This window comes from Lynx rufus, unplaced genomic scaffold, assembly GCF_022079265.1.
Source record: "Lynx rufus isolate CCGP_SWC_20201006 ecotype Redwood Valley unplaced genomic scaffold, mLynRuf1.p SCAF_18, whole genome shotgun sequence".
Classification (NCBI taxonomy): Eukaryota; Metazoa; Chordata; class Mammalia; order Carnivora; family Felidae; genus Lynx; species Lynx rufus.
The window spans coordinates 27,452,710-27,471,179 of record NW_025814832.1 but is presented as its reverse complement, the minus strand read 5'-3'; the positions used below and the strand labels follow the sequence as shown (position 1 = coordinate 27,471,179).

The 18,470-nt window shown below is 50.8% G+C and overlaps 1 protein-coding gene across 2 annotated transcripts; it reads left to right on the top strand.

The window, feature by feature from the left end:
• Positions 1-79: 79 nt before the first annotated feature.
• On the top strand, positions 80-16,929 carry AFMID (arylformamidase). Of its 2 annotated transcripts, none has more exons than XM_047081282.1 (11): positions 80-156; positions 1,735-1,825; positions 11,548-11,652; positions 11,735-11,783; positions 12,203-12,288; positions 12,384-12,456; positions 12,646-12,743; positions 13,028-13,106; positions 13,226-13,367; positions 13,558-13,662; positions 16,308-16,929. In XM_047081282.1, the coding sequence occupies exons 1-11, from the start codon at positions 97-99 to the stop codon at positions 16,338-16,340; spliced, it is 921 nt and encodes a 306-aa protein (XP_046937238.1). In that variant the 5' UTR covers positions 80-96; the 3' UTR covers positions 16,341-16,929. The 2 variants fall into 2 exon arrangements, with proteins under 2 accessions (XP_046937238.1, XP_046937237.1); XM_047081281.1 differs by having other exon boundaries at positions 13,558-13,733.
• Positions 16,930-18,470: the final 1,541 nt, after the last annotated feature.

Below are 18,470 nucleotides of genomic sequence, written 5' to 3'. Positions count from 1 at the left end.
CCAGGACGGCAGGCCCCGCCCCGCCCCGCCCCCCCCCCCCCCCCCCCCCCGCGTAGAAAAAGCAGGCGGGGAGCACCGTCCCGCGGTAGCGGCGAGATGGAGGTTCCCGAGCGGGGTCGCCGGGCCGAGGCTCCCTGGAAGAAGCTGTCTAAGGAGGTAGGCGGGTTGCAGGCGGCGGCTGGGGCTGAGCTGGGCAGCGCGGAGATTGGATGCAGTTCCAGGAACGGAGCTTCGGAGCCCGTTGACCCACCACCCCCGAGCGCGCCGGCCCTGCTCCGAAAGCTTTGGCGCCCCGGTCTGGTTTGCTTCTGGCCCCAGGCAGCCTTTTAAGGGCAGAGAAGACCCAAGCTGTGCCGATAGCCATCCAGGGGGCCACGCTGCCGACCTCAAGCGCAGGGTCTCACCGTGCAGGCAGGTCGCAGGATGCTGGATGCCGGAAGGCTGGTGTTTACTGCAGGGTGGTTGTGAGGGCTGGAAACCACACCGGCAAAGCATGTGTTGTGATCATTCAACTGTAACTTCCTAACCAGTTCCCCCCGCATCTCAGGCAGTGGTTGGTTTGTTTTGGGGGTTTTGTTAGTTTTTTTTTTATTCTGGCCACTGATACATCTGAGAATCTGGTTAAGTTATGGACACTAACCCCCCAAGAAATCCCATTCTCTGTCTCTGTCTCTCTGTCCCCCACACACTTGCCTACAATATCAGAGGACTCTCAGAAACCCGTGGCATTATCATTAGCATTCTTAAGAACAGTGAGGACGGTGACAGCAGTCACCGTGTGTGCCAGGGACGGCTGTGAACGTCTGACAGGCACAGATTGTACAGATCTAAAGAACCCTGGCCAGCAGCCTCGTTCAGCTCGAGGAGGCAGTAACCCACATTTGAATGGCTGGTTTTACTTCATTTACGTGCCTTATGACCTTTCACCCTGTGAGGCTGCTATTTTGCTCGTTATATAGATGTGGGAACTGAGACTCAGAGACTATAAGTTGCCCAGGGTAAAACAGCCTGTAAGTGACGGAGCATGGATGGCCCTCAACCCATCTGACTCCAGAGCCCCAGATCCTTCTGTGAAGGTACCCTGTCTTCCAGTTTCCCATCTGGGGCTTCGCTCTTTCTCCTTGCCTTTGAACTTTTTCTCCAAAACCTGGTTCTTGTTACTTTTCTACATGAAGTCCGAACGTCTTAGCCCGATATGTGAGACCGTCCGTCTTCCGGTCCCAGCTGCCCAGCCTCACCTCTGTGATTCAGCAGTCTGGCCTATCACTATCTCCAGACCGACCTTTGATTCCCCCCTCCTGAGCCCTGTACCTTTGCTCTGGGCCCTCCTGCAGTCAGAGCCGTGGCCTCTCAGAGATAAGCTCTGACACACTTTCTCTGCGGTGACCACGCCAGCAACCTGGCCTCCTGCAGTAGGAGTGGTGCCCATGGTGGCATTAACCAGAACACATTTTATAGGACCTTATCTCCCCTTTAAGGCTGGCCACTAGTTAAAAGCACGGCCATAGCTCTAGACCGTGAATCTGAGAGCCCCTGTGATGTTGTATCTGAAATACCTAATTAATTGGTGTCGGGGGAGAGTGGAGAGTGGGATACCAGGGGCTTGAAGGAAGCTGAGGGCTTCTAAAGAGCCTGAGATATTGGGGAGGGGGCTTCTCAAGGCGGGCATTCGGAGGGGTGGGGGCACGTGTGGAGAACAAAGGTCTTACGGAAACTTCTGTCTGTGTTCCATAGGAGCTGGAGAATCAGTACAGCCCCAGCAGATGGGTCACCCGACTGGGAGCCGAGGAGGCCCTGAGGACCTACTCACAGATAGGGGATGAGGGTACTGGGGGCCCTCCCCTTGGATGATGTGGGTGGTCTCTAGCATATGGCAGTGGTTCAGAATGCTGGGGGCAGGAGGAGGCTCTCGGGACAGTTCCCAAAGTCCAGGTACCACGCAAGCCTCTTTGGCTCAGGGCCAGGCATCCAGGAGCCCTCGCCACAGGTCAGCTGGGGGCAGGAAAGGCCCAACAGGCCGTGTTCCACCTCCTCTCCTGCTCGGCTGACAGTGCCCAGACCAGTGAGGCCACATGCTACGGGGGCACCAGGAAGTAGGGTGAGAAAAAGGCAGGCCTCCCACTTGGCTGAACCTGGAATGTTGTTGATATTTATAAAAAGCAAAAGGGGCTCCTGGGTGGCTCAGTCGGTTGGGCGTCCGACTTCGGCTCAGGTCACCATCTCGCGGTTCATGAGTTCGAGCCCCGCGTCGGGCTCTGTGCCGACAGCTCGGAGCTTGAAGCCTACTTCCGATTCTGTGTCTCCCCCTCTCTCTACCCCTCCCCTGCTCACACTCTGTGTCTCGCTGTCTCTCAATAATAAATAAACGTTAAAAAAAATTTTTTTTGAAAAGTAAAACAAAATGTTGACGTTTTGCTGGCCATGGACATTTAGCATTAATTATTAATTTTGATTTATACATATATATGTTGCACTTAAATACTATTTATCTTTATATTGGTCAGCTTGGGCTGCCATTGTGAAGTGCCATAGAACGGATGGCTTAAACGATAGGAATCTGTTTCTCACAGTTCTGGAGGCTAAGAAGGCCCAAGAGCGAGGTGCTGGCCGGTTTGGTTCCCTGATGAGAGTCCTCCCGGCTTGCAGACAGCTGCCTTTTCCATGCCGTCCTCACATGGCAGAGAGACAGTGAGAGCTCTGGTCTGTCTTCCTCTCCTTTTAAAAAGTTTTTTAAGTTTATTTATTTTGAGAGAGAGAGAGAGAGAGAGAGAGAGAGAGAGAGAGAATCCCCAGCAGGCTCTGCACTGTCAGCACAGACAACCCGATGTGGGGCTCGAACCCACGAACCCTGAGATCCTGACCTGAGCCCTTAACCGACTGAGCCACCCAGGTGCCCCCTCTTTCTTCTTCTTATTTTTTTTTATTTCTTTTTTAATGTTTATTTTTGAGAGAAAGAGAGGGAGAGAGAGAGACAGAGCGTGAGTAGGAGGAATGGCAGAGAGGGAGAGAGAGACAGAATCCGAAGCAGGCTCCAGGCTCTGAGCTGTCCTCTAATCCTACCATAGCGCTTCACCCCATCGAAACCCAACTACCTTCCAAAGTTACCACTGTCATACCGTCACGTTACGGGGCAGTGCCTCAACATATGAGCGCTGGGGGACACAGACCTTCAGCCCAAAACGAACTTCATGACTGAGGTTTTGGTGCTGACGCCCCCATGCTGTGCCCAGAGCAAGGGCCTCACCCCTGCTCGATGAGGTTAAATAACTTACCCAAGCCACGCAGCTCGTGATGGTAGCCACCGCCCGGAGCCGAGCTTCCAGAAAAGAGTGGGGCAGCCCGATGGGGTGAGGTGGGTCGGGCAGTGTCCGTGAGTGAGCAATAGAATAGAAACCAGAAAGAAACCTCACCCTTTTAAAGAAAAAAAAAAGCTTTTATTTGTTTATGCATTTAAGTCATCTCGACACCCAACGTGGGGCTCGAACTCACGACCCAGAGATCGAGAGTTGCACGCCCTCCCTACTGAGCCAGGCAGGCAGCCCAGAAACCTCCCCCTTTTATGCAGGCAGGCAGATATACCCCCACTGCATACCTGTTCTCAAGATAAATGATAGCTGTGCTGAAGCAGGTGGCCTCACAGTGCCACTTGTCCCCCTAGATCCTCCTAAGTCCACCTGGTAATGAGGGTGGCCATCTGTGCTTGCCAATTGCCTTTATCCAGAAGAAAAAGAAACCTTCCCATAGCTTAACAACAAAGTAGTTTTGTAACTTGGAGCCGGGCACCTGTAGAAGGTAGGCTCCTGTCTGACCGCAGAATCTGGGGGCAGGGGCACTGTATTTTGATGGTTACATTGCAAAGTGATGACGCCCCAGGTCCTGGAGGAAAACATTCCGAGGTTGGAAAACTGGCAAGAGACTCATTTAGCTCTTCAAAATATTTACGTACACTTCAAAGGGGAGAGAAAAGATTCATAAAGAGTTTCTCAAAATAACTGCTCTAAGAAAAGGGAAGGAGGAGGCTCTCTTTTCCTTTTCTGCACCAGGGAGACTTAATCTCTCTCTCTCTCTCTCTCTCTCTCTCTCTCTCTCTCTCATACTTTGATTTGTATTCATCCTCATAGCCATCAACCTATTAACTGGCAGGGGGGCGGTGTTCTTTTTTAACAAGTAGACAGACCACCTTTATCTGCCACAAAGACCTGGCCTCCCTCAGGCCAGGGGACTGCTCAGGTGAGCAGGGGCAGAAAGCAGAGGTGAGCTGGCAGGACAGGTTTTCAGAACTATTTCCTCTCTCAGTAGTTTTAGACTTGTTTTACCGAGACTCTTAGTGTCGTAGACTCTGGGTCTAGAGTTCTTTCTTGTCCAGCAAGAAAGCGGGACGCAGGATTAAAATCCGAGAGACGGCTAATGCCCGGGAGAAGACAAGAGCCCCGATTCAGAGTCCTTGCTCTGTTTTTATTGGGATCAGAAGGCTTACAAACATGGTGATGGGTGTGCACAAAGAGACAATAAATCTGTGAACATTAACTCATGGGCGTGAGGGAAAGGGGGGTTTGAAGATATACGGTGTTAGGGGTTTGGGTCAATATAAAACAAAATCCTGGCGCCGGGCAGATGGTTGTTAACGGCAGACAGGAGGCGCCGTGTCTGTTTGTCTTAGGTAGCCTAGGGGATAAGACGGACCGAGTGTGCTACCTCAGGGTCAGCAAGGCACCTTTCTTTTGATAATTAGCTCCTCTCTGGGCCGCTTCACCGCACAGAGATCTATGGCCCTATTTACCTGTTTACCTAACTTGGTCCTTCCTTCCTGTGAAAGCAGCTTTCTGCTATACTACTAAATTGGGGGGTCCGCCCTGAATACCTGATCTTATTTACCGCATATACCTTCCTTTTGGGGCCTTTGCCCCACCCTCTCTCTATTTATTTACCTCATCTTGTTTACCCAGACTTGGGTGTGAGCATCCTATGGCTTTGCAATTCTTTACGCCTTGTTAACCTATCAGTGCAGGCTCAGGGAATTCCTAAGCTTATTCCCCACCTCTTAGTACCTATACATTGTACACGAAATGAGGGAGGGATACACGGATGGATAGATGGATGGATGAATAAGGTAGGTAGGTGGGTAGATAGGCAGATACCGAACTGCCGTCTGGGCGCCCTGCCTCTGCTAGCTTCCGGCCGGTCCTAGTCCACGCCCCTCTCCAGGAGAACCAATCACCAGTGATGTGGGTGGAGCCTCGTGTCCGACAGCCTCTACTAGGGATCCCCACCCCACTACCTTCGCAGGCTCCTGGCTTGGGCTTTTCCCTCTCCACCGGAAAAGTGAAAGGAGAAAAACAAAGGCACAAAAGATACAAGCCCCAATTTTGTTGGACTGTGCTACGGTACATATAAAATTGAGCATTCTAACCATTTTAAAGCGTACAATTCGGTGGCGTTTAGAACCTTCAAGATCTGTGCAGCCATCATCAGTACCTTGTTCCAAATATCATTTTCGTTGCCTCAGAAGGAGCCCTACCGTCAGTCACTCCCCATTTCCCCCCCCTCGCCGTCTCTGTCTACGGATTTACCTATTCTGGACACCCGGTCGGAATGGAATCCTACATGTACGTGTGGCCTTTTGTGGCTGATTCTTGGCATAATGTTCTGGAGCTCCATCCACGGTATATAACGCCGATCACTACTTCACGCCTTCGTCGTATGGACCTACCACGTCTTGTTTATTCACTGACAGACATTTGGGCTGTCCGCCTTTTGACAACTGTGAATAGGGCTGCTGTGAACATCCGTGTACACGTTTTCGTTTGAAAGCTCTTGATTTCTTATTACTAAGGCCAGTAGACAAAGCCGTTGGACACAATTGCATACATTCCAAATGCCTACTTTCACTTTGCGTATTTAGCTCATCATAGACCAGTAGCAAACGGTAGGGCTCCCAGTATCCCCAGATCGCAGGCCAAGCAGCCCTGCTCTGTGCCACCTTGGCTATTTTTAGGTAACCATTGTTTTCTTATCACAAAAGGAGCATATGCTTACTCAAATAGATTTACAAAATAAAATCATCAATAATTCCACCACCCATCGTTAACCAGAGGGTGGCTGATGGGACCCTGCCATTTTTTAAAGTGCTGCCACAGCCTGGTGGAATAAGGTCTTCAGCCTTTCTGGGACCGTGTGGTCCCCCTGCTGTATCTTGCATAAGTCCCTAAGGACTCTGGTCTCCACTTCCTCTAATTCCCCTGACATGTGCTCTGGATGGGTCCCCGGGCCTGGGGTTTCTGTCTGTAAGAGTTTGGATACTTTCAGTTGCAAATAATAGAAAGTCAGTTTCTTCAGTATCAAAAAGAGGACGTTTTAATGAGGTCTATTCATTGACGTCCTCCCGTGTTCCTGCCCTGGGGTCCAGAGACTGGAGGGCTGGTGGTGTTCACCCTAGGTAGGGAGGCTGTGAGTCACCTCGTTCTCTGCCCCTGCACCCAGCTGCCCGTCACCAGCCGCGGGGTCCACTCCTGGAGAGAAACAGTTCCTCTCTTTCTCAGGGTCAGCTGAGTTTTTTAATATCTGAGGGAGACACGTCCATGGTAGTGCATATCTACAGCTGTGTGGTTTGAATCACTCTTCAACTCAGAACGTAAATTTCATAGTCTTTTCTTAGTTCTGGCACAAAATGAATCTGACTGGTCCATGTATACTTTAAGAACTCTTGAGAAGGGGCGCCTGGGTGGCTCAGTCGGTTAAGCCTCTAACTCTCGGTTTCAGCTCAGGTCACGATTTCACAGTTCATGAGATCGAGCCTCACGTCAGCCTCTATGCTGACAATGCAGAACTTGCTTGGGATTCTCTCTGTCTCTCTCTGCTTCTCCCCTGCTCGCTTGCATGCTCTCTCAAATAAATAAATAAACTTTTTTAAAAAAATGAGAAATGAATAGATCTACTAATGCAGAAATTCCACTGCTGAGAGTGCTTCCTTCAGACCCCCACACACAGTGGTGATGTGTGCACGGGGCTGATCACGGCAGGGTTACTTGTGCTAACCCAGCCCAAATGCCTCCAGCAGAGGACTCCTTCCTCAGGTGCCGATCCATTCAATGAATATTTACTGGGTGCCTGACATGTACTGGTCACTCATTTTGTGCACGGAATACATCAGTGAGCAAAACACACAAACCCCTGCCCGTGCATCAATGTGAATCTTTTTCTCTTTCTTCTTATTTTATTATTTAAAAATAATTTTTTTTAACTTTTATTTATTTATTTTGGAAGAGAGAGAAAGCTCGTGCTCGTACGCACAAGCAGGGGAGGGGCAGAGAGGAGAGACAGAATCCCAAACCGGCTCCTGGCCGTCAGCGCAGAGCCTGGTGCAGGGCTCACACTCACAAATTGTGAGTTGTTTTTTTTTTTTTTTTTGAGCAGCAGGCAAAGGTTTACTAGAGTATAAGATCAGAAAGCAAGAGGAGTATGAAAGCTCTCTTTACAGAGAGGGGGGCATTCAAAAGTGAATGCCCCACAAGTTGTGAGATCATGACCTGAGCTGAGATCACGAGTCGGAGGCTTAACCGACTGCGCCCCCCTGGTGCCCCCCTTCTTTCTGTATTATTGAAATACAGTTGACTTACAAGGTATATTAATTTCAGGTGTATAACGCAATGACTCAACAGTTCTCTACATGACTGTGCACATCATGAGACGTGGAGTCACCATCTGTCACCTTCCACGTTATCACAGTGGTATTGACTGTATTCTCTGCTGTCTTTCACTGTGATTCTTTTTTTTTTTTTTTTGGAGAGACAGAGACAGAGTGCAAGTGGGGGAGGGGCAGAGAGCGAGGGAGACACAGAATCAGAAGAAGGCACCAGGCTCTGAGCCGTCAGCTCTAACTCGTGAATCGAGAGGTCATGACCTGGGTCGAAGTGGGACACTTCACTGACGGAGCCACCCAGGTGCCCTGGTCGTGACTCTTAACGGGGCAGGGGAAGAGGACAAAGTAAATGCCGTAGTCCGTTAGAAGGGACAAGCGCTCTGGCAGTATGGAGCAGGCGAGGCGGGTGCTGGACAGTGGGTGTTAGGGTGGCCAGGGTCGACCCCTAGAGGAAGGTGTGCTGGGCAGGGTTGATTTTGTAGAGCCCCAGGGCTTTTGGGGGTGGACTGAATCTTTGTGCCCTCCCCAGATTCACATGTTGAAGCCTTAACCCTTTGGGTGGCTGTATTTGGAGTGATTAGGTGAATTGAGGTCATAAGCGTGGGGTCCTGACCTGGCTGGATTCTTAGAAGAGACGCCCAAGGGCTTGCCTCCCTGGAGAGGCCAAGAGCCCCACAGGCCCACCCAGAAGAGGTGTGTATGCACCCAGTGAGGAGGTGGCCACCCGCCACCCAAGGGGAGGGCCGTCCCCAGACACAAGCCCCTCTGGCGCCTGGATCTAGGCCTTCCGGGACCCAGAACTGTGAAAAGTAAGTGTAGGTTAAGCCTCCGCACCCTGTGGTATTTGGTCACAGCAGTGGGAGCCAACTCGCGCAGGAGCCGCGGACGGACTTGAACCTGAGAGGGAAAGGTGCGCCCAGGACTGGCTCACACCTGTGGCCGGAGGGCACTTGGCGGAAGAAGTAGGAAAGCCGTGAGGGCCGCCCTTGCTTCCAGCGGAGAAGGGGAGGGACATCCAACAAGGTAGTCGAGGGGGAGGCGGGAGGAGACGCACGGAGAGGATTTCCTGATGATGGGATGTGGTTTGTTGGGCCTGCGCAACTGGCATGACTGGTTAGCATGCAACCCTCAGATGGAATATAAGAGCGAAGGAAGGTCTATAAAGAAGGGAAGAACAAGGAAGCTATGTGCAGATGGGGAAAGCTCTCCAAGAAACACTACGCGAAGTGGGCAGGGCAGACACGTATTTTATATGCTGCCATTTGGACGAAAGGTTGAGAGGGTCTATATCCGTGTTAGTAACGGAAGTCACCTTGGCAAGGGGCCGGGAAAGCAGGCAGGCGAGAGGCGGTGAGGGAACGTTTCACTGGAAAGCCTTTTTTTTTTTTTTTTTTAACGTGTATTTATTAGGAGAGGTGGGGGAGGGGCAGAGAGAGAGGGAGAGAAAGAGAATCCCAGACAGACTCTGCGTTGTCAGTGCAGACATGGAGTTCAGTCTCAGAACCATGAGATCATGACCTGAGCTGAAATCAAGAGTTGGACGCTTAACCGGCTGAGCCACCGAGGCACCCGTAGGAAGCCTTGTGTGTGTGTGTGTGTGTGTGTGTGTGTGTGTGTGTGAACCATACAAACATATTGTGTCTCCAAAAGAAAAATTAATGACAGGGGCGCCTGGGTGGCTCAGTCGATTGAGCGTCTGACTTCGGCTCAGGTCATGATCTCACAGTTCGTGGGTTCGAGCCCCACGTCGGGCTCTGTGCTGACAGCTCGGGGCCTGGAGCCTGCTTCGGATTCTGTGTCTCCCTCTCTGCTCCTCCCCCTGCTCACACACTCTCTCTCCCTCAGAAATAAATAAACATTAAAAAAATTATCTAATTAATAATAGATCCATTCCGTTAAGCATGGCCTTCAGAGTGAGCTGTGTCCAGTGTGGCCGGCACAGGGACACACGGGGAGCCTGTTTTGTTCTGTTCGCTAGACACTTGCAGGAGTCACACCTCAGGCTCTCTGAGCAGCTGGTTGCTTTGGGAGATGGGAAGTCTCCCCCTACCGCTGCCCAGCACCAGAGAGGGAGCAGGGACGCACAGCAAGCCACATCTCTCTCCTCTAAGAAGCCTTGTCTCGTCCTTTCACTCTCAGGACAGGGGCGTCCGTAGACAAGGTCTGACAGCAAAACTGGTTTTACAGCCCCTTGGCCTGTTCTGCAGAGGCAGCCTGGTCTCTGGTTTTGGCATGGGGGGAAACTTGGCATCTCCCATCATTTTTGTTTCTGTTGGCCTTGAGCGGTCTCTCTGAATGGAGATGGCCTATTTTACTAGTTAGTTTATGCCTAAACATACTTTATACAAACTATCTTTTCCTACTGGGTCTGTCCCTTCTAGAGTTGCAGAATCATCCGGCCAAGAGGTGCACTGGTTTCCTTTTGGGCCCGCCTCTATGGACCCCAAGGTTGGGGACCTGGGCACCTCCAGGGACGCGGATCCCAAGTTCATGTCTCACTGCTCCAATGTTCAGTATCAGAAAGATCACACTGATCAGGCTCTATTGTATTTATGTAAACTGTTTTGCAATTAATCTCCACACCCAACATGGGGCTCAAACTCACAACCCCGAGATCCAGAGTCACATGCTCTACTGACTGAGACAGCCAGGCACCCCTCCTTTTTGATTAGTACATGTTGGGTCCTATTTATGCAATCTTTGTCTATCCCAAGATCATGAAGATCTCCCGTTTTCTTCTCCAAGAGCTTTGTGGCTTCTCTTTCATGTTTAGATAGACCATCAGGAACTGATCTGATGTGGTGTGAGGTAAGGATCAAGAAACTTTTTTTTTTTAACGTTGATTTTTGAGAGAGAGAGAGAGCACAAGCAGGGGAAGAGCAGAGAGAGGGGGGGACGGAGGATCTGAAGCAGGCTCTGTGCTGACAGCAGACAGCCCAATGCGGGGCTTGAGCTCACAAACCTCAAGATCATGACCTGGGCCGAAGTTGGACGCTTAACCGACTGAGACACCCAGGTGCCCTAACAAACTATTTTGTTTTCATTTGGATATTCATTTGACCCAACACTGCTTATTGAAATATTTATTTATCACACAATTTTCTTTTTCTTTCTTTTCCACACAACTTTCTTTGAATTGTTTACTACGTATCAATCCTGGGTGTCCAGAGGTGGGCAGAGCCAAGCCCTTGTCTTGACAGTGAGGGCAACAGACAGTAAACAAGGTAAAAAATATATCAAGGGTGACGAATGCCGGGCTGCACGATAACGCAGAGAAAGGGGATATACCATACTGTATTTAAGCAGCCTTCTGTTACAGAAGCGTCCAGTGTTTTGCCGTTACACATAGCATTACTGTGGGCATCTTTAAAACAAGTCCTTGGGAATGTTTCTGATTATTTCCTTATAAAAACTACGTGCATAAGGACTCATGCATCAAGGAGTATGATCTTCTCGGGCCTTGATACATATCGTTATTTATTTGAAGTGAGTTTATATCTTGCTTCCCTAGAAGATTGATTTTCCAAAGACTTGGAAAAGTTTATACTTCCTGGAGCGTGAAACAGAGTACAACGCACAAAATGAGCGCGTAAGAAAGTGGTGGTAAAAGGTGACCTTCAGAACCACAGCTCACTTACAGACAGATGTCAGCACATAGTGTTGGTCGCACTCGGGTGGGACAGTCTGGTCTCTTTGCAACTACGCCCCCAGGGGAGGCTCCAGAACCCGGCACAGTTGATCATGAGGACTTGGGGGGGAGGGGCACCTTTCATGGAGTTCTGAAAAGTGGGGCTGATCGGCCGACCCAAAGGGGCTTTCAGCAGAAAGGTTTCTACCTTCGGTAAAATGGAAAACTGCCGCAGGTCAGCAGGTCGTGCTAATAGTGACTTGTCCACTTCTCGAGACAGCTACTAAAAGGGCCCGAGCCACCAGGAGGAACCTGCTGCATGTCCCCTACGGAGACGGCGAGGGGGAGAACCTGGACATCTACTTTCCCGAGCAAGTGTCTGAAGGTAGGCGAATGGGCGGGTGGTCCCGCAGCAGGGCTCAGCTGGGCACCCGGCTCAGCCCCCACGCCCTTTGTCTGTCTTACAGCCTCGCCTTTCTGTGTGTTCTTCCATGGCGGGTACTGGCAGAGCGGAAGGTGAGTCGGGAGCTTGGATGAACAGGGAGAAAGGGACATCCACCCTTCCCTGGTGTAGGAGATCGTGCGAGCTGCTGCTTCAAACTCCGTGTCTGACCACAGGAGTGCGTTCTCTCACAGTTCTGGAGGCCAGAAGTCTGAGATAAAGGTGTGGGCAGGGCCCTGCTCCCTCCAGAGGCGCCGGGGGAGAACCCACTCCTGCGTCTTCCAGCGGCTGGGGGCTCTGGGTGTTCGTTGGCTGTGGCCGCATCACCCCCGTCTCTGCGTCCATCCTCACGGGGCCTCCTCTGTGTCCGTGTCTCAGATCATCCCCCGCCCTTCTCTTATAGTGTCACCAGTCATGGGATTTATGCCCATCCTAAATCAGGGATGATCTCACCTCGGGATCCTTAACTATATCTCCGTCTCTCTTTCTGCAGTAAAGATACATCAGCCTTCATGGTCAACCCACTGACAGCACAGGGAGTGGCCGTGGTGATAGTGGCTTATGACATAGCCCCCAAAGGTAAGGACGATGGTCTCACAGGTTTGAAGCCTGGTGGGCTTTGGAGGGGAGAGAGCCCCTGACGGACCCTGCCCCGACTCGTGTTCTCTGTGCAGGTACCCTGGACCAGATGGTAGACCAAGTGACCCGGAGCATCGTGTATATCCAGAAGCAGTATCCACGCAATGAGTAGGTATCACTGCAGATTTCCCTCTTGCGACGCGATGTGGGAGGACCGTGGATTCAGCCCCCGGGATGCAGCCCAGCTGCTCCCTCTGGCCTGTGGAGCAGAAGGCGAACCGGGACTCCTCGATACCGACCTGATGCACTCGGGCCACCGATTGCAAATCCGGCTCTCTCTCCTCTGACCCAACCCAGGGGGATTTACCTGTGCGGACACTCAGCTGGGGCCCACCTGGCCGCCATGATGCTCCTGGCCGACTGGACCAAGCATGCAGTCGCACCCAACCTCCGAGGTCTCCCTGGGACCGCGGGCTGGCCGGGCAGCCTTCTCCCTCCCCAGATGGGCCCGAGGGCCGCACCGGCTGCACAAAATCCCAACAGCCATGACGTGCTTGAGCTGGGGGCTTGGAGCCCTGTGACGTGGGCTCGTCTTTGCTTCTTCTCTACCCCTACCCTGGTCTCGCCCCTTTGGGGCTGGCCCCATATTGCCCCACCGGGTGCCTGCAGGAAGCCTGGTATGGGTGGGGTGTTGGCCCCACTTAGATCCTGGCCCTCTGACTGCTCTTCACCTTTACAGGCTTTTTCCTGGTAAGCGGGATCTATGACCTAGAGCCCATCGTGTTCACCTCTCAGAACGGCCCTCTCCTCATGACGCTGTGAGTCACTTGCCCCCTCCTTCCCCAGCTGAGCTGGAACCTAGCAGGCGGGCCAGGGGTGACGCACGGGCTTTTCTCCGTCCTGACCCATGCCTGCCCCCCCCCAACCCCCGCATCAGGGAGGATGCTCGGAGGAATGGTCCACAGCAGCTCCTGGAGGCGGCCCTGACGCAGCCCGTGGATCCCGCCTGCCACGTGCTGGTGATCGTGGGCCAACACGACTCCCCCGAATTCTCCCGACAGTCCAGGGAATTTTATCAGGTACCCCCAGCACCCCGCTTCTGGCCGGAGGTTGAGGGTCATGCGCTGTCATTACCTTCCCCTTTATTTCACCCAAAGGGACCCCAAGACCATCAGCCATTTATTCAACAAATACCGAGCGAGCACCTGCTCCGGGTCAGGCAGGGCCCTGCTGCCTCACGCTCCCGCTTGGCCCTTTTTTTCTACCCAGACACTGCGCAGAGGAGGCTGGAACGCCTCGTTTGAAGAACTCCACGATGTGGATCACTTTGAAATCATCTGGAAGCTAACCCAGGACGACTACGTGCTCACCCAGGTGGGGCACATCCCCTTCACTGTGGAGGGCATGGGTCCTGCCTTAGCACCCCCGGACACACGGACAGGAGGGTAGGTGGGGAGCACAGAGGAGTCATTCCCTAGTTCCTTGGCCTCCGGGAGGCTGGGGACCCTACGGTAGGACTTGAGTCCCCCCCTGGCTTCCTAGACTTCACCTCTCTTTGAAAGAGCCCCAGAGTCTGTGCCTGGGCACACAGGTGGGAGCTGCACGGGGCTTGGTGCCGAGGCGGAGAGGCATTGATCTGGGCCAAGGAAAGTGTTAGCCTGTGTTAAGCATAAGGCAGGACAAGATGGGCGGATTTGGTTCAGAAATGTTGATTACAACTTAAACGTGGAGAATCCTTTTGAAAATCAAACATTACAATTTTAACGTGGAGAATTCTTTCACAAGTCAGAGAATAAGCTGGGGAGAGTATTTGCCACAGACCTGGCAGATACAGAGTTACCATTTCTCTTCTCTTCTTTTTCTTTTTCTCCACCCCCCCCACCCCCAACGGGAAGGTGGTTCTTCAGAACTTCACTTTTAATCAGCTGCCCCCTCAGTAAGGCTTTGATAGCATTCAGTGTTTTTTTTTAATTTTTAAAAAATATTTTTGAACGAGAGAGAGAGACACACACACACACAGAGCAGGGGAGGGGCAGGGAGAGAGGGAGACACAGAATCCGAAGCAGGTTCCGGGCTCCGAGCCGTCAGCACAGAGCCCGACACGGGGCTCGAACCCACGAACTGTTGAGATCATGACCTGGGCCAAAGTCAGATGCTTAACTGACTGAGCCACCCAGGCACCCCTATAGCATTCAGTTTAATTCTTACATAATTAATATTCTTACTGTATAAAGAGTACTTTGAAATCAATAAGAACTGTTTTAATTTCTATTTAGAAACAGACAAAAATGGATAAAGAATAAGGGATAGTTTAAGAAAAAATATAAATGGCCAATAAACATGGGGGCAAGATTATACCAGGTATATTAGAAATGTCACTTAAAATGACAGTCCTTTCCCACCTGTCATTGAAAATGTTCTAATAAGGGGCGCCTGGGTGCAGTTAGTTAAGCGCGCCCGACTCTTGATTTTGGCTCAGGTCATGATCTCGTGGTTTCATAGGTTCAGCCCCATGTCAGGCTCTGTACTGGCAGCACAGAGCCTGCTTGGGATTCTCTCTCTCTCTCTCTCTCTCTCTCTCTCTCTCTCTCTCCCTCTCCCTCTCTCTGCCCCCACCCCCAACACACTGTCTCTGTCTCTCTCAAAATAAATAAACAAATGTCTAAAAAATTAAAAAATGGAAAAAAAAGGAAGAGAAAATGTTCTAATGATAATTATGCCCAGCACTGCTGGAGAGATGGTGGAGGGGGTCCTCTCCAGTTCCACCGGGGGGCGCACAGCCTGGCAATATGGATCCAAACCCACTAGCCCAGTAATTCTGCTCCTTGGAATTTCTCTTCCGGATAATCAAAGAAATACACAGAGATAGCCCCTGCAACTGTATTAATATTCAAAACTGGGAAACAACCTAAATGTCCCAATGAGGTTACATGATGACATAATCAGGTAATGGAACACAGTTTGTGAAAATTAGTTAGGATACATCAAATTGATTCAGATGTGAAAGCAAAAACACAAGAAACAACTGATCCAGTATATTCCCAATTCAATGATACATAGACAGCTAGACCCCTGGAGGCATATGTATGCATACAAAAAACTCAATTATCACACAGTGCATTTTAAAAATTCATTTCCAAAAAAAAAAAAAAAATTCATTTCCAGGGGCGCCTGGGTGGCTCAGTCGGTGAAGCGTCCGACTTCAGCTCAGGTCATGATCTCATGGTTCATGAGTTCTAGCCCTGTGTCAGGCTCTATGCTGACAGCTTGGAGCCTGGAACCTGCTTCCGATTCTGTCCCCTTCTCTCTCTGCCCCTCCCCCACTCACACTCTGTCTCTCTCTCTCAAAAATAAACAGTAAAAAAAAAAAAATGCAATTCCACATTTGCTAACATGAGCACGTATTACTTAAAAAAATGTGTTTTTTATTTTTATTTTTTTTTGAGACAGCACCAGTGGGGGAGGGGCAGAGAGATTGGGAGACCGAGAATCCCAAGCGGGCTCCACCCCGTCAGGGTGGAGCCCCACGCGGGGCTCGAACTCATGAACCGTGAGATCATGACCCGAGCGGAAATCAAAGAGTCAGACACTTAACCGGCTGAGCCACCCAGGCGCCCCTGTGTTAGGTTTTCAACTGGGGGAAAACAGATGCTCATAAGTGACATGAAAACTTTATTTATGAATGCTGACACTTGAATCTTACATAATTTTTACACGTTGTGAAATAATATTGTTCCGGTCTTTTCTCGACCATTTAAAAGAGGGAAGCCATTCTTAGCTCATGGGTCGTACAAAACCTCCTGTCGAGCTGGAGGTAAGTCTACGTGTGGTCGAGAGCTTATTTTGAACCCTTCAAAGGAGAGATGGGACTGGGCTGTCATTTTAAGTGGCATTTCTATCATCAGTAATGCAGCCTGTTTCTTTCTTTCATCAGATTCCTCCTGAGAGATCCCTGCAAGCGCCTCTCCAATCCTGAGGCTTTTGTGCCTTTTCTTATGTGTCTTTTCTTATCGCTGCAGATGATTTTGAGAACAATCCTCCAGGAGCCCTGACAGCATTGGACCCCCACCAGCGGGCACCCCGATGGTGAAGCTCCCCCCCAAGACCCCGCGGGCTTCCCCTTCCTGCCAACCTGGCCTCTCCCCACGCCCAGGAGCGCCTCCATTTTCTCTGAACACCACTAAAAATCTCCACGGCCTTTTGCTGGTCTGGATACATCAGATCGATTCAGATGTGAAAGCTGAATGTAGCATGTAATTTCAAACACTAAAATATTCAAAAAGCTTCCACGACGCTGGCACACGAGAATGACATTATAGGAGTGACTTGAATTTATTCCAGATCGTCAAAGGAAAGGAGTCACAAAGTGTGGGACTCCGTTTAACGTTTGCAACAAATTCCTTGCGGGACACCCCACAGCTGCTGGCAGGAAACCCAGGCTGTCGCCACACCTAGGTCAAGAATTGCGCCCCCTAGGTTATGCCCTGTCAAAGCAAAATGCCTTAAACTAAGCAAAAGACAGAACAAAAATGTGTCCGCCACCTCTATGATCCTATTTTCACTTAAGAAGGATGCATAGACCTCTATGTGGGCACGTGACATACGATACACAGATACCTATAGATCTAGAAAAAAAGACCAGCGGGATATACACAGGGTAACAGCAGTAAACAAAGCGAGATCGTGGGAAATTTTAATTTCTTCCTCTCATCTAATATAAATGATTGTATTACTATAAACAATTGAATATAAAAGTTATACTAAATAGACTGTGGACTGGATAACTATTTTCATGGCTTGTTAAAAAATGGGGTAGGGACGCCTGAGTGGCTCGGTCGGTTAAAGCGCCTGACTCCGGCTCAGGTCGTGATCTCACAGGTCGTGAGTTCGAGCCCCGCGTGGGGCTCTGTGCTGACAGCTCAGAGCCTGGAGCCTGCTTCGGATCCTGTGTCTCCCTCTCTCTCTGCCCCTCCCCTGCTCATGCTCTCTCTCTCTCAAAAATAAACATTTAAAACTAAATAAATTTAAAAACTGGCAGGGCACCTGGGTGCCTCAGTCGGTTGAGCATCTGACTCGATTTCGGCTTAGGTCATGATCTCATGGTTTGTGATTTCAAGCCCGGAGACGGTCTCTGTGCTGACAGGATGGAGCCTGCTTGGGATTCTGTCTCTCTCCCCTTCTCTCTGACCTTCCCCTGTTCGCTCTCTCTCTCTCTCTCTCTCTCTCTCACACAATAAATAAATATTTTTTAAAAATTTAAATGATACAGGGGCGCCTGGGTGGCTCAGTCGGTTAGGCGGCCGACTTCGGCTCAGGTCATGATCTCGCGGTCCGTGAGTTCAAGCCCCGCGTCGGGCTCTGTGCTGACAGCTCAGAGCCTGGAGTCTGTTTCAGATTCTGTGTCTCCCTCTCTCTCTGACCCTCCCCCGTTCATGCTCTGTCTCTCTCTGTCTCATAAATAAATAAATCTTAAAAAAAAATTTTTTTTAATAAAAAAAAATAAAAAAAAACATTTAAATGATACAGTAAAAAGTTTCCCGGGGTACCCGCCTGGCTCAGTCGGTAGAGCATGGTAGAATATATGACTCTTGATCTCAGGGTCATGAGTTCAGGCCCCATGTTGGGCTTGGAGCCTACTTAAATTTTTAAAAAAGAAAAAGTTTCCAAGAAGTTGTGACATTAAAAGAATAGAAGCCAGCAGCCCGCGTAGAGCCGGAGCACTGAGGAGGTCTCTTATTTCTGGCCTGCGGATGTGAGAGGCGCCACTCAGCCACCCCTGCAGCTCGGGAAGTGACTTCAGAACACCCTGTTCCTGACAGAGGACACACAGATTTTTCCCGTAGGCTGCAGGATTTGCCGTTGCTGGGACACCGCTTTGAGGTGGGAACCAGCCCCACCCACCCTCCCTCTCTTTCCTTGTTCTCTCCCAAGTTTGCCACTGCCCCCGGCCCCTCCTGGACACCCAGGTCTGGGAGGTCAGCGATGCCTTCAGGGACTTCAGTTCTTTCTCTGTCCCTTTGTCCTTCAAGCTCACTTGAAGCTTTGGGGCGGCAGTGAAGCCCTCTAGAATTCTGACTTTGTGGAGTAGGTGGGGGTCTGTCTTGGCCCTCTTTGGTTGCCTAGCAGTCAGGAGCTGCTCAGAGCTCTGTTCCTGGAGACTGGATTCACTCCCTGTCCTTTCC